The 25200-nt window shown below is 49.7% G+C and overlaps 1 protein-coding gene across 1 annotated transcript in view; it reads right to left on the bottom strand.

Moving 5' to 3' along the window:
• The window catches only part of PMPCA (peptidase, mitochondrial processing subunit alpha), a 206831-nt gene that overhangs the window by 121045 nt on the left and 60586 nt on the right, over positions 1-25200 (bottom strand). The window contains exon 2 of the mRNA XM_063935817.1: positions 3105-3310. Within this exon, the coding sequence (XP_063791887.1) occupies positions 3105-3310 (206 nt within the window). The remainder of the gene's footprint in view (positions 1-3104; positions 3311-25200) is intronic.

The raw sequence follows: 25200 nt of genomic DNA, 5'->3' as shown, positions 1-25200 counted from the left end.
CAGCTACAGTCATTCCTTCCCAGACACAGCTACAGTCATTCCTTCCCAGACACAGCTACAGTCATTCCTTCCCAGACACAGCCATTCCTTCCCAGACACAGCCATTCCTTCCCAGACACAGCCACAGTCATTCCTTCCCAGACACAGCCACAGTCATTCCTTCCCAGACACAGCCACAGTCATTCCTTCCCAGACACAGCCACAGTCATTCCTTCCCAGACACAGCTACAGTCATTCCTTCCCAGACACAGCTACAGTCATTCCTTCCCAGACACAGCTACAGTCATAACTTCCCAGACACAGCCATTCCTTCCCAGACACAGCTACAGTCATTCCTTCCCAGACACAGCCACAGTCATTCCTTTCCAGCCACAGCCAGAGTCATTCCTTCCCAGCCACAGCCAGAGTCATTCCTTCCCAGCCACAGCCAGAGTCATTCCTTCCCAGCCACAGCTACAGTCATTCCTTTCCAGACACAGCTACAGTCATTCCTTCCCAGCCACAGCTACAGTCATTCCTTCCCAGACACAGCTACAGTCATTCCTTCCCAGACACAGCTACAGTCATTCCTTCCCAGACACAGCTACAGTCCTTCCCAGACACAGCTACAGTCATTCCTTCCCAGACACAGCTACAGTCCTTCCCAGACACAGCCACAGTCATTCCCAGACACAGCTACAGTCCTTCCTTTCCAGCCACAGCTACAGTCAATCCTTCCCAGACACGGCTACAGTCATTCCTTCCCAGACACGGCTACAGTCATTCCTTCCCAGACACAGCTACAGTCCTTCCCAGACACAGCTACAGTCCTTCCTTTCCAGCCACAGCTACAGTCATTCCTTTCCAGACACAGCTACAGTCCTTCCTTCCTAGACACAGCCATTCCTTCCCAGACACAGCTACAGTCCTTCCTTCCCAGCCACAGCTACAGTCCTTCCTTCCCAGACACAGCTACAGTCATTCCTTCCCAGACATAGCTACAGTCATTCCTTCCCAGCCACAGCTACAGTCAATCCTTCCCAGACACAGCCACAGTCATTCCTTCCCAGACACAGCTACAGTCATTCCATCCCAGCCACAGCCACAGTCATTCCTTCCCAGCCACAGCCACAGTCCTTCCTTCCCAGCTACAGCTACAGTCCTTCCTTCCCAGCCACAGCTACAGTCAATCCTTCCCAGACACAGCTACAGTCCTTCCTTCCTAGACACAGCCATTCCTTCCCAGACACAGCTACAGTCCTTCCTTCCCAGCCACAGCTACAGTCCTTCCTTCCCAGACACAGCTACAGTCATTCCTTCCCAGACATAGCTACAATCATTCCTTCCCAGACACAGCTACAGTCCTTCCATCCCAGACACAGCTACAGTAATTTCTTCCCAGACACAGCTACAGTCCTTCCTTCCTAGACACAGCCATTCCTTCCCAGACACAGCTACAGTCCTTCCTTCCCAGCCACAGCTACAGTCCTTCCTTCCCAGACACAGCTACAGTCATTCCTTCCCAGACATAGCTACAGTCATTCCTTCCCAGCCACAGCTACAGTCAATCCTTCCCAGACACAGCCACAGTCATTCCTTCCCAGACACAGCTACAGTCATTCCATCCCAGCCACAGCCACAGTCATTCCTTCCCAGACACAGCTACAGTCATTCCTTCCCAGCCACAGCTACAGTCATTCCTTCCCAGCCACAGCCACAGTCCTTCCTTCCCAGCTACAGTCCTTCCTTCCCAGCCACAGCTACAGTCAATCCTTCCCAGACACAGCTACAGTCCTTCCTTCCTAGACACAGCCATTCCTTCCCAGACACAGCTACAGTCCTTCCTTCCCAGCCACAGCTACAGTCCTTCCTTCCCAGACACAGCTACAGTCCTTCCTTCCCAGACACAGCTACAGTCATTCCTTCCCAGACATAGCTACAATCATTCCTTCCTAGACACAGCCATTCCTTCCCAGACACAGCTACAGTCCTTCCTTCCCAGCCACAGCTACAGTCCTTCCTTCCCAGACACAGCTACAGTCATTCCTTCCCAGACATAGCTACAATCATTCCTTCCCAGCCACAGCTACAGTCAATCCTTCCCAGACACAGCCACAGTCATTCCTTCCCAGACACAGCTACAGTCATTCCATCCCAGCCACAGCCACAGTCATTCCTTCCCAGACACAGCTACAGTCATTCCTTCCCAGCCACAGCTACAGTCATTCCTTCCCAGACACAGCCACAGTCCTTCCTTCCCAGCTACAGCTACATTCCTTCCTTCCCAGCCACAGCTACAGTCAATCCTTCCCAGACACAGCTACAGTCCTTCCTTCCTAGACACAGCCATTCCTTCCCAGACACAGCTACAGTCCTTCCTTCCCAGCCACAGCTACAGTCCTTCCTTCCCAGACACAGCTACAGTCCTTCCTTCCCAGACACAGCTACAGTCATTCCTTCCCAGACATAGCTACAATCATTCCTTCCTAGACACAGCCATTCCTTCCCAGACACAGCTACAGTCCTTCCTTCCCAGACACAGCTACAGTCCTTCCTTCCCAGACACAGCTACAGTCCTTCCTTCCCAGCCACAGCTACAGTCCTTCCTTCCCAGACACAGCTACAGTCATTCCTTCCCAGACATAGCTACAATCATTCCATCCCAGACACAGCCACAGTAATTTCTTCCCAGACACAGCTACAGTCATTCCTTCCCAGACACCGTGTCCTGCTTATAATACATGACATTCCACTGATGAACATACAATAGGAGTCCATTAGTAAGAGTCCGCTGGTGTAAGGGATCTCCAATATCTGTCCTGTGCTCCTTCGTTTGAGGGAGGTTACGTCCCTGCTGCATCATCCCGGCTCCTACCGGCAGCAAGGGCGACAGATGCCGTGATTGCTATACAAGAACGCCACACAGTGACCAGCTGCCTGTATATTCTATTCTCCTGGATGAACTACAAGTCCCAGTAGGATAGGAGGTAACCGGCTGTCTAATGCTGGAGTTAAACACAATATATGTGCTCTCTGCCTGTGAACGGTCCAGCAGAACGCTGGCTCCCTCAGTGTTTCACCTCCCACTTGGAGACTGTACTAGTAACACAACCGGTAATACTTACGACCGACTGTACAGAACTGCCCGAATTTGTTCTGAGACGCCACACGTAGCCCATTCTCCAGAGTGGTGACTTTAGTCTCAAATTTCTCCTGTCCGTCAACTCTTGCAAAGACCGGCTTGGGCACTCCCGGTAAGGAAGAGGTAAGTGGTATGCTGGGGTAGGTGTTGCTGCTGCTGCTGTACCTCCTGTAGGTAGGAACCCCATATCTGATAGAGAGAACAGATGCTCAGAATCCCCCTTCAGCACAAACAGTAATGGGCACAGGGCACTAACTATGCCAACTATAGTGGGTGATGCTGTATCCCTGGTAACTGTGACAGCTATGGTGATGCTGTATCCCTGGTAACTGTGACAGCTATGGTGGGTGATGCTGTATCCCTGGTAACTGTGACAGCTATGGTGAGTGATGCTGTATCCCTGGTAACTGTGACAGCTATGGTGATGCTGTATCCCTGGTAACTGTGACAGCTATGGTGATGCTGTATCCCTGGTAACTGTGACAGCTATGGTGAGTGATGCTGTATCCCTGGTAACTGTGACAGCTATGGTGAGTGATGCTGTATCCCTGGTAACTGTGCCAGCTATGGTGATGCTGTATCCCTGGTAACTGTGCCAGCTATGGTGATGCTGTATCCCTGGTAACTGTGACAGCTATGGTGATGCTGTATCCCTGGTAACTGTGACAGCTATGGTGATGCTGTATCCCTGGTAACTGTGACAGCTATGGTGAGTGATGCTGTATCCCTGGTAACTGTGCCAGCTATGGTGAGTGATGCTGTATCCCTGGTAACTGTGACAGCTATGGTGATGCTGTATCCCTGGTAACTGTGACAGCTATGGTGAGTGATGCTGTATCCCTGGTAACTGTGACAGCTATGGTGATGCTGTATCCCTGGTAACTGTGACAGCTATGGTGGGTGATGCTGTATCCCTGGTAACTGTGACAGCTATGGTGAGTGATGCTGTATCCCTGGTAACTGTGCCAGCTATGGTGAGTGATGCTGTATCCCTGGTAACTGTGACAGCTATGGTGATGCTGTATCCCTGGTAACTGTGACAGCTATGGTGAGTGATGCTGTATCCCTGGTAACTGTGACAGCTATGGTGATGCTGTATCCCTGGTAACTGTGACAGCTATGGTGAGTAATGCTGTATCCCTGGTAACTGTGACAGCTATGGTGATGCTGTATCCCTGGTAACTGTGACAGCTATGGTGGGTGATGCTGTATCCCTGGTAACTGTGACAGCTATGGTGAGTGATGCTGTATCCCTGGTAACTGTGCCAGCTATGGTGAGTGATGCTGTATCCCTGGTAACTGTGACAGCTATGGTGATGCTGTATCCCTGGTAACTGTGACAGCTATGGTGAGTGATGCTGTATCCCTGGTAACTGTGACAGCTATGGTGATGCTGTATCCCTGGTAACTGTGACAGCTATGGTGAGTGATGCTGTATCCCTGGTAACTGTGACAGCTATGGTGATGCTGTATCCCTGGTAACTGTGACAGCTATGGTGATGCTGTATCCCTGGTAACTGTGACAGCTATGGTGAGTGATGCTGTATCCCTGGTAACTGTGACAGCTATGGTGATGCTGTATCCCTGGTAACTGTGACAGCTATGGTGATGCTGTATCCCTGGTAACTGTGACAGCTATGGTGAGTGATGCTGTATCCCTGGTAACTGTGACAGCTATGGTGAGTGATGCTGTATCCCTGGTAACTGTGACAGCTATGGTGATGCTGTATCCCTGGTAACTGTGACAGCTATGGTGATGCTGTATCCCTGGTAACTGTGACAGCTATGGTGAGTGATGCTGTATCCCTGGTAACTGTGACAGCTATGGTGATGCTGTATCCCTGGTAACTGTGACAGCTATGGTGATGCTGTATCCCTGGTAACTGTGACAGCTATGGTGGGTGATGCTGTATCCTGGTAACTGTGACAGCTATGGTGAGTGATGCTGTATCCCTGGTAACTGTGACAGCTATGGTGATGCTGTATCCCTGGTAACTGTGACAGCTATGGTGATGCTGTATCCCTGGTAACTGTGACAGCTATGGTGGGTGATGCTGTTCCCTGGTAACTGTGACAGCTATGGTGGGTGATGCTGTATCCCTGGTAACTGTGACAGCTATGGTGAGTGATGCTGTATCCCTGGTAACTGTGCCAGCTATGGGTGAGTGATGCTGTATCCCTGGTAACTGTGACAGCTATGGTGATGCTGTATCCCTGGTAACTGTGACAGCTATGGTGATGCTGTATCCCTGGTAACTGTGCCAGCTATGGTTCTGGAGTGATGCTGTATCCCTGGTAACTGTGACAGCTATGGTGATGCTGTATCCCTGGTAACTGTGACAGCTATGGTGATGCTGTATCCCTGGTAACTGTGACAGCTATGGTGAGTGATGCTGTATCCCTGGTAACTGTGACAGCTATGGTGATGCTGTAATCCCTGGTAACTGTGACAGCTATGGTGATGCTGTATCCCTGGTAACTGTGACAGCTATGGTGAGTGATGCTGTATCCCTGGTAACTGTGACAGCTATGGTGAGTGATGCTGTATCCCTGGTAACTGTGACAGCTATGGTGAGTGATGCTGTATCCCTGGTAACTGTGACAGCTATGGTGATGCTGTATCCCTGGTAACTGTGACAGCTATGGTGATGCTGTATCCCTGGTAACTGTGACAGCTATGGTGGGTGATGCTGTATCCCTGGTAACTGTGACAGCTATGGTGAGTGATGCTGTATCCCTGGTAACAGGACAGCTATGGTGATGCTGTATCCCTGGTAACTGTGACAGCTATGGAGATGCTGTATCCCTGGTACTGTGACAGCTATGGTGAGTGATGCTGTATCCCTGGTAACTGTGACAGCTATGGTGAGTGATGCTGTACCCTGGTAACTGTGACAGCTATGGTGGGTGATGCTGTATCCCTGGTAACTGTGACAGCTATGGTGAGTGATGCTGTATCCCTGTAACTGTGACAGCTATGGTGAGTGATGCTGTATCCCCTGGTAACTGTGACAGCTATGGTGATGCTGTATCCCTGGTAACTGTGACAGCTATGGTGATGCTGTATCCCTGGTAACTGTGACAGCTATGGTGGGTGATGCTGTATCCCTGGTAACTGTGACAGCTATGGTGAGTGATGCTGGTATCCCTGGTAACTGTGACAGCTATGGTGATGCTGTATCCCTGGTAACTGTGACAGCTATGGTGATGCTGTATCCCTGGTAACTGTGACAGCTATGGTGAGTGATGCTGTATCCCTGGTAACTGTGCCAACTATGGTGATGCTGTATCCCTGGTAACTGTGACAGCTATGGTGAGTGATGCTGTATCCCTGGTAACTGTGACAGCTATGGTGATGCTGTATCTCTGGTAACTGTGACAGCTATGGTGATTGATGCTGTATCCTGGTAACTGTGACAGCTATGGTGATGCTGTATCCCTGGTAACTGTGCCAGCTATGGTGATGCTGTATCCCTGGTAACTGTGACAGCTATGGTGATGCAGTATACTTGGTAACTGTGACAGCTATGGTGATGCTGTATCCCTGTAACTGTGACAGCTATGGTGATGCTGTATCCCTGGTAACTGTGACAGCTATGGTGATGCTGTATCCCTGGTAACTGTGCCAGCTATGGTGAGTGATGCTGTATCCCTGGTAACTGTGACAGCTATGGTGATGCTGTATCCCTGGTAACTGTGACAGCTATGGTGATGCTGTATCCCTGGTAACTGTGACAGCTATGGTGATGCTGTATCCCTGGTAACTGTGACAGCTATGGTGAGTGATGCCTGTATCCCTGGTAACTGTGACAGCTATGGTGATGCTGTATCCCTGTAACTGTGACAGCTATGGTGATGCTGTATCCCTGGTAACTGTGACAGCTATGGTGAGTGATGCTGTATCCCTGGTAACTGTGACAGCTATGGTGATGCTGTATCCCTGGTAACTGTGCCAGCTATGGTGATGCTGTATCCCTGGTAACTGTGACAGCTATGGTGATGCTGTATCCTGGTAACTGTGCCAGCTATGGTGATGCAGTATACCTGGTAACTGTGACAGCTATGGGTGATGCTGTATCCCTGGTAACTGTGACAGCTATGGTGAGTGATGCTGTATCCCTGGTAACTGTGACAGCTATGGTGAGTGATGCTGTATCCCTGGTAACTGTACCAGCTATGGTGATGCTGTATCCCTGGTAACTGTGACAGCTATGTGATGCTGTATCCCTGGTAACTGTACCAGCTATGGTGATGCTGTATCCCTGGTAACTGTGACAGCTATGGTGATGCTGTATCCCTGGTAACTGTGCCAGCTATGGTGATGCTGTATCCCTGGTAACTGTGCCAGCTATGGTGATGCTGTATCCCTGGTAACTGTGCCAGCTATGGTGAGTGATGCTGTATCCCTGGTAACTGTGACAGCTATGGTGATGCTGTATCCCTGGTAACTGTGGACAGCTATGTGAGTGATGCTGTATCCCTGGTAACTGTGACAGCTATGGTGAGTGATGCTGTATCCCTGGTAACTGTGCCAGCTATGGTGATGCTGTATCCCTGGTAACTGTGCCAGCTATGGTGATGCTGTATCCCTGGTAACTGTGCCAGCTATGGTGATGCTGTATCCCTGGTAACTGTGCCAGCTATGGTGATGCTGTATCCCTGGTAACTGTGACAGCTATGGTGAGTGATGCTGTATCCCTGGTAACTGTGACAGCTATGGTGATGCTGTATCCCTGGTAACTGTGACAGCTATGGTGGAGTGATGCTGTATCCCTGGTAACTGTGACAGCTATGGTGATGCTGTATCCCTGGTAACTGTGACAGCTATGTTGAGTGATGCTGTATCCCTGGTAACTGTGCCAGCTATGGTGAGTGATGCTGTATCCCTGGTAACTGTGACAGCTATGGTGATGCTGTATCCCTGGTAACTGTGACAGCTATGGTGATGCTGTATCCATGGTAACTGTGACAGCTATGGTGATGCTGTATCCCTGGTAACTGTACCAGCTACGGTGAGTGATGCTGTATCCCTGGTAACTGTGACAGCTATGGTGAGTGATGCTGTATCCCTGGTAACTGTGACAGCTATGGTGATGCTGTATCCCTGGTAACTGTGACAGCTATGGTGAGTGATGCTGTATCCCTGGTAACTGTGACAGCTATGGTGAGTGATGCTGTATCCCTGGTAACTGTGCCAGCTATGGTGAGTGATGCTGTATCCCTGGTAACTGTGACAGCTATGGTGATGCTGTATCCATGGTAACTGTGACAGCTATAGTGATGCTGTATCCCTGGTAACTGTGACAGCTATGGTGAAAGATGCTGTATCCCTGGTAACTGTGACAGCTATGGTGATGCTGTATCCCTGGTAACTGTGCCAGCTATGGTGAGTGATGCTGTATCCCTGGTAACTGTGCCAGCTATGGTGAGTGATGCTGTATCCCTGGTAACTGTGACAGCTATGGTGATGCTGTATCCATGGTAACTGTGACAGCTATGGTGATGCTGTATCCCTGGTAACTGTACCAGCTACGGTGAGTGATGCTGTATCCCTGGTAACTGTGACAGCTATGGTGAGTGATGCTGTATCCCTGGTAACTTTGACCGCTATGGTGAGTGATGCTGTATCCCTGGTACCTGTGACAGCTATGGTGATGCTGTATCCCTGGTAACTGTGACAGCTATAGTGATGCTGTATCCCTGGTAACTGTACCAGCTACGGTGAGTGATGCTGTATCCCTGGTAACTGTGACAGCTATGGTGAGTGATGCTGTATCCCTGGTAACTGTGACAGCTATGGTGAGTGATGCTGTATCCCTGGTAACTGTGCCAGCTATGGTGAGTGATGCTGTATCCCTGGTAACTGTGACAGCTATGGTGATGCTGTATCCATGGTAACTGTGACAGCTATGGTGATGCTGTATCCCTGGTAACTGTACCAGCTACGGTGAGTGATGCTGTATCCCTGGTAACTGTGACAGCTATGGTGGGTGATGCTGTATCCCTGGTAACTGTGACAGCTATGGTGATGCTGTATCCCTGGTAACTGTGACAGCTATGGTGATGCTGTATCCCTGGTAACTGTGCCAGCTATGGTGATGCTGTATCCCTGGTAACTGTGCCAGCTATGGTGAGTGATGCTGTATCCCTGGTAACTGTGACAGCTATGGTGAGTGATGCTGTATCCCTGGTAACTGTGACAGCTATGGTGATGCTGTATCCCTGGTAACTGTGACAGCTATGGTGAGTGATGCTGTATCCCTGGTAACTGTGACAGCTATGGTGATGCTGTATCCCTGGTAACTGTGACAGCTATGGTGAGTGATGCTGTATCCCTGGTAACTGTGACAGCTATGGTGAGTGATGCTGTATCCCTGGTAACTGTGACAGCTATGGTGATGCTGTATCCCTGGTAACTGTGACAGCTATGGTGAGTGATGCTGTATCCCTGGTAACTGTGACAGCTATGGTGAGTGATGCTGTATCCCTGGTAACTGTGACAGCTATGGTGATGCTGTATCCCTGGTAACTGTGCCAGCTATGGTGATGCTGTATCCCTGGTAACTGTGCCAGCTATGGTGAGTGATGCTGTATCCCTGGTAACTGTGACAGCTATGGTGATGCTGTATCCATGGTAACTGTGACAGCTATGGTGATGCTGTATCCCTGGTAACTGTACCAGCTACGGTGAGTGATGCTGTATCCCTGGTAACTGTGACAGCTATGGTGAGTGATGCTGTATCCCTGGTAACTGTGCCAGCTATGGTGAGTGATGCTGTATCCCTGGTAACTGTGACAGCTATGGTGATGCTGTATCCATGGTAACGGTGACAGCTATGGTGATGCTGTATCCCTGGTAACTGTACCAGCTACGGTGAGTGATGCTGTATCCCTGGTAACTGTGACAGCTATGGTGGGTGATGCTGTATCCCTGGTAACTGTGACAGCTATGGTGATGCTGTATCCCTGGTAACTGTGACAGCTATGGTGATGCTGTATCCCTGGTAACTGTGCCAGCTATGGTGATGCTGTATCCCTGGTAACTGTGCCAGCTATGGTGAGTGATGCTGTATCCCTGGTAACTGTGACAGCTATGGTGAGTGATGCTGTATCCCTGGTAACTGTGACAGCTATGGTGATGCTGTATCCCTGGTAACTGTGACAGCTATGGTGAGTGATGCTGTATCCCTGGTAACTGTGACAGCTATGGTGATGCTGTATCCCTGGTAACTGTGACAGCTATGGTGAGTGATGCTGTATCCCTGGTAACTGTGACAGCTATGGTGAGTGATGCTGTATCCCTGGTAACTGTGACAGCTATGGTGATGCTGTATCCCTGGTAACTGTGACAGCTATGGTGATGCTGTATCCCTGGTAACTGTGACAGCTATGGTGAGTGATGCTGTATCCCTGGTAACTGTGCCAGCTATGGTGAGTGATGCTGTATCCCTGGTAACTGTGCCAGCTATGGTGATGCTGTATCCCTGGTAACTGTGACAGCTATGGTGATGCTGTATCCCTGGTAACTGTGACAGCTATGGTGATGCTGTATCCTTGGTAACTGTGACAGCTATAGTGATGCTGTATCCCTGGTAACTGTGCCAGCTATGGTGAGTGATGCTGTATCCCTGGTAACTGTGACAGCTATGGTGAGTGATGCTGTATCCCTGGTAACTGTGACAGCTATGGTGAGTGATGCTGTATCCCTGGTAACTGTGACAGCTATGGTGATGCTGTATCCTTGGTAACTGTGACAGCTATAGTGATGCTGTATCCCTGGTAACTGTGACAGCTATGGTGAGTGATGCTGTATCCCTGGTAACTGTGCCAGCTATGGTGATGCTGTATCCCTGGTAACTGTGACAGCTATGCTGAGTGATGCTGTATCCCTGGAAACTGTGACAGCTATGGTGATGCTGTATCCCTGGTAACTGTGACAGCTATGGTGAGTGATGCTGTATCCCTGGTAACTGTGACAGCTATGGTGAGTGATGCTGTATCCCTGGTAACTGTGACAGCTATGGTGAGTGATGCTGTATCCCTGGTAACTGTGACAGCTATGGTGAGTGATGCTGTATCCCTGGTAACTGTGACAGCTATGGTGATGCTGTATCCCTGGTAACTGTGACAGCTATGGTGATGCTGTATCCCTGGTAACTGTGACAGCTATGGTGATGCTGTATCCCTGGTAACTGTGACAGCTATGGTGACGCTGTATCCCTGGTAACTGTGACAGCTATGGTGATGCTGTATCCCTGGTAACTGTGACAGCTATGGTGACGCTGTATCCCTGGTAACTGTGACAGCTATGGTGAGTGATGCTGTATCCCTGGTAACTGTGACAGCTATGGTGACGCTGTATCCCTGGTAACTGTGACAGCTATGGTGATGCTGTATCCCTGGTAACTGTGCCAGCTATGGTGAGCGATGCTGTATCCCTGGTAACTGTGCCAGCTATGGTGAGTGATGCTGTATCCCTGGTAACTGTGCCAGCTATGGTGAGTGATGCTGTATCCCTGGTAACTGTGACAGCTATGGTGAGTGATGCTGTATCCCTGGTCACTGTGACAGCTATGGTGATGCTGTATCCCTGGTAACTGACAGCTATGGTGATGCTGTATCCCTGGTAACTGTGACAGCTATGGTGATGCTGTATCCCTGGTAACTGTGACAGCTATGGTGACGCTGTATCCCTGGTAACTGTGACAGCTATGGTGATGCTGTATCCCTGGTAACTGTGACAGCTATGGTGATGATGTATCCCTGGTAACTGTGACAGCTATGGTGAGTGATGCTGTATCCCTGGTAACTGTGACAGCTATGGTGACGCTGTATCCCTGGTAACTGTGCCAGCTATGGTGAGTGATGCTGTATCCCTGGTAACTGTGCCAGCTATGGTGATGCTGTATCCCTGGTAACTGTGACAGCTATGGTGACGCTGTATCCCTGGTAACTGTGACAGCTATGGTGACGCTGTATCCCTGGTAACTGTGACAGCTATGGTGACGCTGTATCCCTGGTAACTGTGACAGCTATGGTGATGCTGTATCCCTGGTAACTGTGACAGCTATGGTGAGTGATGCTGTATCCCTGGTAACTGTGACAGCTATGGTGAGTGATGCTGTATCCCTGGTAACTGTGACAGCTATGGTGAGTGACGCTGTATCCCTGGTAACTGTGACAGCTATGGTGACGCTGTATCCCTGGTAACTGTGACAGCTATGGTGACGCTGTATCCCTGGTAACTGTGACAGCTATGGTGAGTGATGCTGTATCCCTGGTAACTGTGACAGCTATGGTGATGATGTATCCCTGGTAACTGTGACAGCTATGGTGAGTGATGCTGTATCCCTGGTAACTGTGACAGCTATGGTGATGCTGTATCCCTGGTAACTGTGACAGCTATGGTGATGCTGTATCCCTGGTAACTGTGACAGCTATGGTGAGTGATGCTGTATCCCTTATAACTGTGAAAGCTATGGTGATGCTGTATCCCTGGTAACTGTGACAGCTATGGTGATGCTGTATCCCTGGTAACTGTGCCAGCTATGGTGAGTGATGCTGTATCCCTGGTAACTGTGACAGCTATGGTGATGCTGTATCCCTGGTAACTGTGCCAGCTATGGTGAGTGATGCTGTATCCCTGGTAACTGTGACAGCTATGGTGATGCTGTATCCCTGGTAACTGTGACAGCTATGGTGAGTGATGCTGTATCCCTGGTAACTGTGCCAGCTATGGTGAGTGATGCTGTATCCCTGGTAACTGTGTCAGCTATGGTGAGTGATGCTGTATCCCTGGTAACTGTGTCAGCTATGGTGAGTGATGCTGTATCCCTGGTAACTGTGCCAGCTATGGTGAGTGATGCTGTATCCCTGGTAACTGTGACAGCTATGGTGATGCTGTATCCCTGGTAACTGTGACAGCTATGGTGATGATGTATCCCTGGTAACAGTGACAGCTATGGTGAGTGATGCTGTATCCCTGGTAACTGTGCCAGCTATGGTGAGTGATGCTGTATCCCTGGTAACTGTGCCAGCTATGGTGAGTGATGCTGTATCCCTGGTAACTGTGACAGCTATGGTGAGTGATGCTGTATCCCTGGTAACTGTGCCAGCTATGGTGAGCGATGCTGTATCCCTGGTAACTGTGCCAGCTATGGTGAGTGATGCTGTATCCCTGGTAACTGTGCCAGCTATGGTGAGTGATGCTGTATCCCTGGTAACTGTGCCAGCTATGGTGAGTGATGCTGTATCCCTGGTAACTGTGACAGCTATGGTGATGCTGTATCCCTGGTAACTGTGACAGCTATGGTGATGCTGTATCCCTTATAACTGTGACAGCTATGGTGATGCTGTATCCCTGGTAACTGTGACAGCTATGGTGACGCTGTATCCCTGGTAACTGACAGCTATGGTGATGCTGTATCCCTGGTAACTGTGACAGCTATGGTGATTCTGTATCCCTGGTAACTGTGACAGCTATGGTGACGCTGTATCCCTGGTAACTGTGACAGCTATGGTGATGCTGTATCCCTGGTAACTGTGACAGCTATGGTGATGCTGTATCCCTGGTAACTGACAGCTATGGTGATGCTGTATCCCTGGTAACTGTGACAGCTATGGTGATGATGTATCCCTGGTAACTGTGCCAGCTATGGTGAGTGATGCTGTATCCCTGGTAACTGTACCAGCTATGGTGAGTGATGCTGTATCCCTGGTAACTGTGCCAGCTATGGTGAGTGATGCTGTATCCCTGGTAACTGTGCCAGCTATGGTGATGCTGTATCCCTGGTAACTGTGCCAGCTATGGTGAGTGATGCTGTATCCCTGGTAACTGTGACAGCTATGGTGAGTGATGCTGTATCCCTGGTAACTGTGCCAGCTATGGTGAGTGATGCTGTATCCCTGGTAACTGTGCCAGCTATGGTGATGCTGTATCCCTGGTAACTGTGCCAGCTATGGTGAGTGATGCTGTATCCCTGGTAACTGTGACAGCTATGGTGATGCTGTATCCCTGGTAACTGTGACAGCTATGGTGACGCTGTATCCCTGGTAACTGTGACAGCTATGGTGACGCTGTATCCCTGGTAACTGTGACAGCTATGGTGATGCTGTATCCCTGGTAACTGTGACAGCTATGGTGATGCTGTATCCCTAGTAACTGTGACAGCTATGGTGAGTGATGCTGTATCCCTGGTAACTGTGCCAGCTATGGTGATGCTGTATCCCTGGTAACTGTGCCAGCTATGGTGAGTGATGCTGTATCCCTGGTAACTGTGACAGCTAAGGTGATGCTGTATCCCTGGTAACTGTGACAGCTATGGTGACGCTGTATCCCTGGTAACTGTGACAGCTATGGTGACGCTGTATCCCTGGTAACTGTGACAGCTATGGTGAGTGATGCTGTATCCCTGGTAACTGTGACAGCTATGGTGATGATGTATCCCTGGTAACTGTGACAGCTATGGTGAGTGATGCTGTATCCCTGGTAACTGTGACAGCTATGGTGATGCTGTATCCCTGGTAACTGACAGCTATGGTGATGCTGTATCCCTGGTAACTGTGACAGCTATGGTGAGCGATGCTGTATCCCTGGTAACTGTGCCAGCTATGGTGAGTGATGCTGTATCCCTGGTAACTGTGACAGCTATGGTGAGTGATGCTGTATCCCTGGTAACTGTGACAGCTATGGTGAGTGATGCTGTATCCCTGTTAACTGTGCCAGCTATGGTGATGCTGTATCCCTGGTAACTGTGACAGCTATGGTGATGCTGTATCCCTGGTAACTGTGCCAGCTATGGTGAGTGATGCTGTATCCCTGGTAACTGACAGCTATGGTGATGCTGTATCCCTGTTAACTGTGACAGCTATGGTGACGCTGTATCCCTGGTAACTGTGACAGCTATGGTGACGCTGTATCCCTGGTAACTGTGCCAGCTATGGTGAGTGATGCTGTATCCCTGGTAACTGTGACAGCTATGGTGATGCTGTATCCCTGGTAACTGTGCCAGCTATGGTGAGTGATGCTGTATCCCTGGTAAATGTGACAGCTATGGTGAGTGATGCTGTATCCCTGGTAACTGTGCCAGCTATGGTGAGTGATGCTGTATCGCTGGTAACTGTGCCAGCTATGGTGAGTAATGCTGTAATCCTGGTAACTGTGACAGCTATGGTGATGCTGTATCCCTGGTAAATGTGACAGCTATGGTGAGTGATGCTGTATCCCTGGTAACTGTGCCAGCTATGGTGAGTGATGCTGTATCCCTGGTAACTGTGACAGCTATGGTGAGTGATGCTGTATCCCTGGTAACTGTGCCAGCTATGGTGAGCGATGCTGTATCCCTGGTAACTGTGCCAGCTATGGTGAGTGATGCTGTATCCCTGGTAACTGTGACAGCTATGGTGACGCTGTATCCCTGGTAACTGTGCCAGCTATGGTGAGTGATGCTGTATCCCTGGTAACTGTGACAGCTATGGTGAGTGATGCTGTATCCCTGGTAACTGTGCCAGCTATGGTGAGTGATGCTGTATCCCTGGTAACTGTGACAGCTATGGTGATGCTGTATCCCTGGTAACTGACAGCTATGGTGATGCTGTATCCCTGGTAACTGTGACAGCTATGGTGAGTGATGCTGTATCCCTGGTAACTGTGACAGCTATGGTGAGTGATGCTGTATCCCTGGTAACTGTGACAGCTATGGTGAGTGATGCTGTATCCCTGGTAACTGTGACAGCTATGGTGATGCTGTATCCCTGGTAACTGTGACAGCTATGGTGATGCTGTATCCCTGGTAACTGTGACAGCTATGGTGACGCTGTATCCCTGGTAACTGTGACAGCTATGGTGATGCTGTATCCCTGGTAACTGTGACAGCTATGGTGATGATGTATCCCTGGAAACTGTGCCAGCTATGGTGAGTGATGCTGTATCCCTGGTAACTGTGCCAGCTATGGTGAGTGATGCTGTATCCCTGGTAACTGTGCCAGCTATGTTGAGTGATGCTGTATCCCTGGTAACTGTGCCAGCTATGGTGATGCTGTATCCCTGGTAACTGTGCCAGCTATGGTGAGTGATGCTGTATCCCTGGTAACTGTGCCAGCTATGGTGATGCTGTATCCCTGGTAACTGTGACAGCTATGGTGACGCTGTATCCCTGGTAACTGTGACAGCTATGGTGACGCTGTATCCCTGGTAACTGTGACAGCTATGGTGACGCTGTATCCCTGGTAACTGACAGCTATGGTGATGCTGTATCCCTGGTAACTGTGACAGCTATGGTGAGTGATGCTGTATCCCTGGTAACTGTGACAGCTATGGTGAGTGATGCTGTATCCCTTATAACTGTGAAAGCTATGGTGATGCTGTATCCCTGGTAACTGTGCCAGCTATGGTGAGTGATGCTGTATCCCTGGTAACTGTGACAGCTATGGTGATGCTGTATCCCTGGTAACTGTGACAGCTATGGTGACGCTGTATCCCTGGTAACTGTGACAGCTATGGTGACGCTGTATCCCTGGTAACTGTGACAGCTATGGTGAGTGATGCTGTATCCCTGGTAACTGTGACAGCTATGGTGATGATGTATCCCTGGTAACTGTGACAGCTATGGTGAGTGATGCTGTATCCCTGGTAACTGTGACAGCTATGGTGATGCTGTATCCCTGGTAACTGTGACAGCTATGGTGATGCTGTATCCCTGGTAACTGTGCCAGCTATGGTGAGTGATGCTGTATCCCTGGTAACTGTGACAGCTATGGTGACGCTGTATCCCTGGTAACTGTGACAGCTATGGTGACGCTGTATCCCTGGTAACTGTGACAGCTATGGTGAGTGATGCTGTATCCCTGGTAACTGTGACAGCTATGGTGATGATGTATCCCTGGTAACTGTGACAGCTATGGTGAGTGATGCTGTATCCCTGGTAACTGTGACAGCTATGGTGATGCTGTATCCCTGGTAACTGTGACAGCTATGGTGACGCTGTATCCCTGGTAACTGTGACAGCTATGGTGACGCTGTATCCCTGGTAACTGTGACAGCTATGGTGAGTGATGCTGTATCCCTGGTAACTGTGACAGCTATGGTGAGTGATGCTGTATCCCTGGTAACTGTGCCAGCTATGGTGAGTGATGCTGTATCCCTGGTAACTGTGCCAGCTATGGTGAGTAATGCTGTAATCCTGGTAACTGTGACAGCTATGGTGATGCTGTATCCCTGGTAACTGTGACAGCTATGGTGAGTGATGCTGTATCCCTGGAAACTGTGACAGCTATGGTGAGTGATGCTGTATCCCTGGTAACTGTGCCAGCTATGGTGAGTGATGCTGTATCCCTGGTAACTGTGACAGCTATGGTGACGCTGTATCCCTGGTAACTGTGACAGCTATGGTGATGATGTATCCCTGGTAACTGTGACAGCTATGGTGATGCTGTATCCCTGGTAACTGTGACAGCTATGGTGAGTGATGCTGTATCCCTGGTAACTGTGCCAGCTATGGTGATGCTGTATCCCTGGTAAATGTGACAGCTATGGTGAGTGATGCTGTATCCCTGGTAACTGTGACAGCTATGGTGAGTGATGCTGTATCCCTGGTAACTGTGCCAGCTATGGTGATGCTGTATCCCTGGTAAATGTGACAGCTATGGTGAGTGATGTATCCCTGATAACTGTGACAGCTATGGTGATGCTGTATCCCTGGTAACTGTGACAGCTATGGTGACGCTGTATCCCTGGTAACTGTGACAGCTATGGTGATGCTGTATCCCTGGTAAATGTGACAGCTATGGTGAGTGATGCTGTATCCCTGGTAACTGTGACAGCTATGGTGAGTGATGCTGTATCCCTGGTAACTGTGCCAGCTATGGTGAGTGATGCTGTATCCCTGGTAACTGTGACAGCTATGGTGAGTGATGCTGTATCCCTGGTAACTGTGACAGCTATGGTGAGTGATGCTGTATCTCTGGTAACTGTGCCAGCTATGGTGAGTGATGCTGTATCCCTGGTAACTGTGACAGCTATGGTGATGCTGTATCCCTGGTAACTGTGACAGCTATGGTGATGCTGTATCCCTGGTAACTGTGACAGCTATGGTGATGCTGAATCCCTGGTAACTGTGACAGCTATGGTGATGCTGTATAACTGGTAACTGTGACAGCTATGGTGACGCTGTATCCCTGGTAACTGTGACAGCTATGGTGACGCTGTATCCCGGTTAAATTTGACAGCTATGGTGAGTGATGCTGTATCCCTGGTAACTGTGACAGCTATGGTGACGCTGTATCCCTGGTAACTGTGACAGCTATGGTGAGTGATGCTGTATCCCTGGTAACTGTGACAGCTATGGTGACGCTGTATCCCTGGTAACTGTGACAGCTATGGTGACGCTGTATCCCTGGTAACTGTGCCAGCTATGGTGAGTGATGCTGTATCCCTGGTAACTGTGACAGCTATGGTGAGTGATGCTGTATCCCTGGTAACTGTGACAGCTATGGTGACGCTGTATCCCTGGTAACTGTGCCAGCTATGGTGAGTGATGCTGTATCCCTGGTAACTGTGACAGCTATGGTGAGTGATGCTGTATCCCTGGTAACTGTGACAGCTATGGTGACGCTGTATCCCTGGTAACTGTGACAGCTATGGTGAGTGATGCTGTATCCCTGGTAACTGTGACAGCTATGGTGACGCTGTATCCCTGGTAACTGTGACAGCTATGGTGAGTGATGCTATATCCCTGGTAACTGTGCCAGCTATGGTGATGCTGTATCCCTGGTAACTGTGCCAGCTATGGTGAGCGATGCTGTATCCCTGGTAACTGTGCCAGCTATGGTGAGTGATGCTGTATCCCTGGTAACTGTGCCAGCTATGGTGAGTGATGCTGTATCCCTGGTAACTGTGACAGCTATGGTGAGTGATGCTGTATCCCTGGTCACTGTGACAGCTATGGTGATGCTGTATCCCTGGTAACTGACAGCTATGGTGATGCTGTATCCCTGGTAACTGTGACAGCTATGGTGATGCTGTATCCCTGGTAACTGTGACAGCTATGGTGACGCTGTATCCCTGGTAACTGTGACAGCTATGGTGATGCTGTATCCCTGGTAACTGTGACAGCTATGGTGATGATGTATCCCTGGTAACTGTGACAGCTATGGTGAGTGATGCTGTATCCCTGGTAACTGTGACAGCTATGGTGACGCTGTATCCCTGGTAACTGTGCCAGCTATGGTGAGTGATGCTGTATCCCTGGTAACTGTGCCAGCTATGGTGATGCTGTATCCCTGGTAACTGTGACAGCTATGGTGACGCTGTATCCCTGGTAACTGTGACAGCTATGGTGATGCTGTATCCCTGGTAACTGTGACAGCTATGGTGAGTGATGCTGTATCCCTGGTAACTGTGCCAGCTATGGTGATGCTGTATCCCTGGTAACTGTGACAGCTCTGGTGATGCTGTATCCCTGGTAACTGTGACAGCTATGGTGATGCTGTATCCCTGGTAACTGTGACAGCTATGGTGAGTGATGCTGTATCCCTGGTAACTGTGACAGCTATGGTGAGCGATGCTGTATCCCTGGTAACTGACAGCTATGGTGATGCTGTATCCCTGGTAACTGTGCCAGCTATGGTGAGTGATGCTGTATCCCTGGTAACTGTGCCAGCTATGGTGACGCTGTATCCCTGGTAACTGTGACAGCTATGGTGACGCTGTATCCCTGGTAACTGTGACAGCTATGGTGACGCTGTATCCCTGGTAACTGTGACAGCTATGGTGAGTGATGCTGTATCCCTGGTAACTGTGACAGCTATGGTGAGTGATGCTGTATCCCTTATAACTGTGAAAGCTATGGTGATGCTGTATCCCTGGTAACTGTGCCAGCTATGGTGAGTGATGCTGTATCCCTGGTAACTGTGACAGCTATGGTGATGCTGTATCCCTGGTAACTGTGACAGCTATGGTGACGCTGTATCCCTGGTAACTGTGACAGCTATGGTGACGCTGTATCCCTGGTAACTGTGACAGCTATGGTGAGTGATGCTGTATCCCTGGTAACTGTGACAGCTATGGTGATGATGTATCCCTGGTAACTGTGACAGCTATGGTGAGTGATGCTGTATCCCTGGTAACTGTGACAGCTATGGTGATGCTGTATCCCTGGTAACTGTGACAGCTATGGTGATGCTGTATCCCTGGTAACTGTGACAGCTATGGTGAGTGATGCTGTATCCCTTATAACTGTGAAAGCTATGGTGATGCTGTATCCCTGGTAACTGTGACAGCTATGGTGATGCTGTATCCCTGGTAACTGTGCCAGCTATGGTGAGTGATGCTGTATCCCTGGTAACTGTGACAGCTATGGTGATGCTGTATCCCTGGTAACTGTGCCAGCTATGGTGAGTGATGCTGTATCCCTGGTAACTGTGACAGCTATGGTGATGCTGTATCCCTGGTAACTGTGACAGCTATGGTGAGTGATGCTGTATCCCTGGTAACTGTGCCAGCTATGGTGAGTGATGCTGTATCCCTGGTAACTGTGTCAGCTATGGTGAGTGATGCTGTATCCCTGGTAACTGTGTCAGCTATGGTGAGTGATGCTGTATCCCTGGTAACTGTGTCAGCTATGGTGAGTGATGCTGTATCCCTGGTAACTGTGTCAGCTATGGTGAGTGATGCTGTATCCCTGGTAACTGTGACAGCTATGGTGATGCTGTATCCCTGGTAACTGTGACAGCTATGGTGAGTGATGCTGTATCCCTGGTAACTGTGTCAGCTATGGTGAGTGATGCTGTATCCCTGGTAACTGTGCCAGCTATGGTGAGTGATGCTGTATCCCTGGTAACTGTGCCAGCTATGGTGAGTGATGCTGTATCCCTGGTAACTGTGACAGCTATGGTGATGCTGTATCCCTGGTAACTGTGACAGCTATGGTGATGATGTATCCCTGGTAACAGTGACAGCTATGGTGAGTGATGCTGTATCCCTGGTAACTGTGCCAGCTATGGTGAGTGATGCTGTATCCCTGGTAACTGTGCCAGCTATGGTGAGTGATGCTGTATCCCTGGTAACTGTGACAGCTATGGTGAGTGATGCTGTATCCCTGGTAACTGTGCCAGCTATGGTGAGCGATGCTGTATCCCTGGTAACTGTGCCAGCTATGGTGAGTGATGCTGTATCCCTGGTAACTGTGCCAGCTATGGTGAGTGATGCTGTATCCCTGGTAACTGTGCCAGCTATGGTGAGTGATGCTGTATCCCTGGTAACTGTGACAGCTATGGTGATGCTGTATCCCTGGTAACTGTGACAGCTATGGTGATGCTGTATCCCTTGTAACTGTGACAGCTATGGTGATGCTGTATCCCTGGTAACTGTGACAGCTATGGTGACGCTGTATCCCTGGTAACTGACAGCTATGGTGATGCTGTATCCCTGGTAACTGTGACAGCTATGGTGATTCTGTATCCCTGGTAACTGTGACAGCTATGGTGACGCTGTATCCCTGGTAACTGTGACAGCTATGGTGATGCTGTATCCCTGGTAACTGTGACAGCTATGGTGATGCTGTATCCCTGGTAACTGACAGCTATGGTGATGCTGTATCCCTGGTAACTGTGACAGCTATGGTGATGATGTATCCCTGGTAACTGTGCCAGCTATGGTGAGTGATGCTGTATCCCTGGTAACTGTACCAGCTATGGTGAGTGATGCTGTATCCCTGGTAACTGTGCCAGCTATGGTGAGTGATGCTGTATCCCTGGTAACTGTGCCAGCTATGGTGATGCTGTATCCCTGGTAACTGTGCCAGCTATGGTGAGTGATGCTGTATCCCTGGTAACTGTGCCAGCTATGGTGAGTGATGCTGTATCCCTGGTAACTGTGCCAGCTATGGTGAGTGATGCTGTATCCCTGGTAACTGTGCCAGCTATGGTGATGCTGTATCCCTGGTAACTGTGCCAGCTATGGTGAGTGATGCTGTATCCCTGGTAACTGTGACAGCTATGGTGATGCTGTATCCCTGGTAACTGTGACAGCTATGGTGACGCTGTATCCCTGGTAACTGTGACAGCTATGGTGACGCTGTATCCCTGGTAACTGTGACAGCTATGGTGATGCTGTATCCCTGGTAACTGTGACAGCTATGGTGATGCTGTATCCCTAGTAACTGTGACAGCTATGGTGAGTGATGCTGTATCCCTGGTAACTGTGCCAGCTATGGTGATGCTGTATCCCTGGTAACTGTGCCAGCTATGGTGAGTGATGCTGTATCCCTGGTAACTGTGACAGCTAAGGTGATGCTGTATCCCTGGTAACTGTGACAGCTATGGTGACGCTGTATCCCTGGTAACTGTGACAGCTATGGTGACGCTGTATCCCTGGTAACTGTGACAGCTATGGTGAGTGATGCTGTATCCCTGGTAACTGTGACAGCTATGGTGATGATGTATCCCTGGTAACTGTGACAGCTATGGTGAGTGATGCTGTATCCCTGGTAACTGTGACAGCTATGGTGATGCTGTATCCCTGGTAACTGACAGCTATGGTGATGCTGTATCCCTGGTAACTGTGACAGCTATGGTGAGCGATGCTGTATCCCTGGTAACTGTGCCAGCTATGGTGAGTGATGCTGTATCCCTGGTAACTGTGACAGCTATGGTGAGTGATGCTGTATCCCTGGTAACTGTGACAGCTATGGTGAGTGATGCTGTATCCCTGTTAACTGTGCCAGCTATGGTGATGCTGTATCCCTGGTAACTGTGACAGCTATGGTGATGCTGTATCCCTGGTAACTGTGCCAGCTATGGTGAGTGATGCTGTATCCCTGGTAACTGACAGCTATGGTGATGCTGTATCCCTGGTAACTGTGACAGCTATGGTGACGCTGTATCCCTGGTAACTGTGACAGCTATGGTGACGCTGTATCCCTGGTAACTGTGCCAGCTATGGTGAGTGATGCTGTATCCCTGGTAACTGTGACAGCTATGGTGATGCTGTATCCCTGGTAACTGTGCCAGCTATGGTGAGTGATGCTGTATCCCTGGTAAATGTGACAGCTATGGTGAGTGATGCTGTATCCCTGGTAACTGTGCCAGCTATGGTGAGTGATGCTGTATCGCTGGTAACTGTGCCAGCTATGGTGAGTAATGCTGTAATCCTGGTAACTGTGACAGCTATGGTGATGCTGTATCCCTGGTAAATGTGACAGCTATGGTGAGTGATGCTGTATCCCTGGTAACTGTGCCAGCTATGGTGAGTGATGCTGTATCCCTGGTAACTGTGACAGCTATGGTGAGTGATGCTGTATCCCTGGTAACTGTGCCAGCTATGGTGAGTGATGCTGTATCCCTGGTAACTGTGACAGCTATGGTGAGTGATGCTGTATCCCTGGTAACTGTGCCAGCTATGGTGAGCGATGCTGTATCCCTGGTAACTGTGCCAGCTATGGTGAGTGATGCTGTATCCCTGGTAACTGTGACAGCTATGGTGAGTGATGCTGTATCCCTGGTAACTGTGCCAGCTATGGTGAGTGATGCTGTATCCCTGGTAACTGTGACAGCTATGGTGATGCTGTATCCCTGGTAACTGACAGCTATGGTGATGCTGTATCCCTGGTAACTGTGACAGCTATGGTGATGCTGTATCCCTGGTAACTGTGACAGCTATGGTGACGCTGTATCCCTGGTAACTGTGACAGCTATGGTGATGCTGTATCCCTGGTAACTGTGACAGCTATGGTGATGCTGTATCCCTGGAAACTGTGCCAGCTATGGTGAGTGATGCTGTATCCCTGGTAACTGTGCCAGCTATGGTGAGTGATGCTGTATCCCTGGTAACTGTGCCAGCTATGTTGAGTGATGCTGTATCCCTGGTAACTGTGCCAGCTATGGTGATGCTGTATCCCTGGTAACTGTGCCAGCTATGGTGAGTGATGCTGTATCCCTGGTAACTGTGCCAGCTATGGTGATGCTGTATCCCTGGTAACTGTGACAGCTATGGTGACGCTGTATCCCTGGTAACTGTGACAGCTATGGTGACGCTGTATCCCTGGTAACTGTGACAGCTATGGTGACGCTGTATCCCTGGTAACTGTGACAGCTATGGTGATGCTGTATCCCTGGTAACTGTGACAGCTATGGTGAGTGATGCTGTATCCCTGGTAACTGTGACAGCTATGGTGAGTGATGCTGTATCCCTTATAACTGTGAAAGCTATGGTGATGCTGTATCCCTGGTAACTGTGACAGCTATGGTGATGCTGTATCCCTGGTAACTGTGACAGCTATGGTGAGTGATGCTGTATCCCTGGTAACTGTGACAGCTATGGTGATGCTGTATCCCTGGTAACTGTGACAGCTATGGTGACGCTGTATCCCTGGTAACTGTGACAGCTATGGTGACGCTGTATCCCTGGTAACTGTGACAGCTATGGTGAGTGATGCTGTATCCCTGGTAACTGTGACAGCTATGGTGATGATGTATCCCTGGTAACTGTGACAGCTATGGTGAGTGATGCTGTATCCCTGGTAACTGTGACAGCTATGGTGATGCTGTATCCCTGGTAACTGTGACAGCTATGGTGATGCTGTATCCCTGGTAACTGTGACAGCTATGGTGAGTGATGCTGTATCCCTTATAACTGTGAAAGCTATGGTGATGCTGTATCCCTGGTAACTGTGCCAGCTATGGTGAGTGATGCTGTATCCCTGGTAACTGTGACAGCTATGGTGATGCTGTATCCCTGGTAACTGTGACAGCTATGGTGACGCTGTATCCCTGGTAACTGTGACAGCTATGGTGACGCTGTATCCCTGGTAACTGTGACAGCTATGGTGAGTGATGCTGTATCCCTGGTAACTGTGACAGCTATGGTGATGATGTATCCCTGGTAACTGTGACAGCTATGGTGAGTGATGCTGTATCCCTGGTAACTGTGACAGCTATGGTGATGCTGTATCCCTGGTAACTGTGACAGCTATGGTGATGCTGTATCCCTGGTAACTGTGCCAGCTATGGTGAGTGATGCTGTATCCCTGGTAACTGTGACAGCTATGGTGACGCTGTATCCCTGGTAACTGTGACAGCTATGG

This window comes from Pseudophryne corroboree, chromosome 8, assembly GCF_028390025.1.
Source record: "Pseudophryne corroboree isolate aPseCor3 chromosome 8, aPseCor3.hap2, whole genome shotgun sequence".
Taxonomy (NCBI): Eukaryota; Metazoa; Chordata; class Amphibia; order Anura; family Myobatrachidae; genus Pseudophryne; species Pseudophryne corroboree.
The sequence above is the reverse complement of the archived record's forward strand: the minus strand, read 5'-3'. Positions and strand labels throughout refer to the sequence as shown.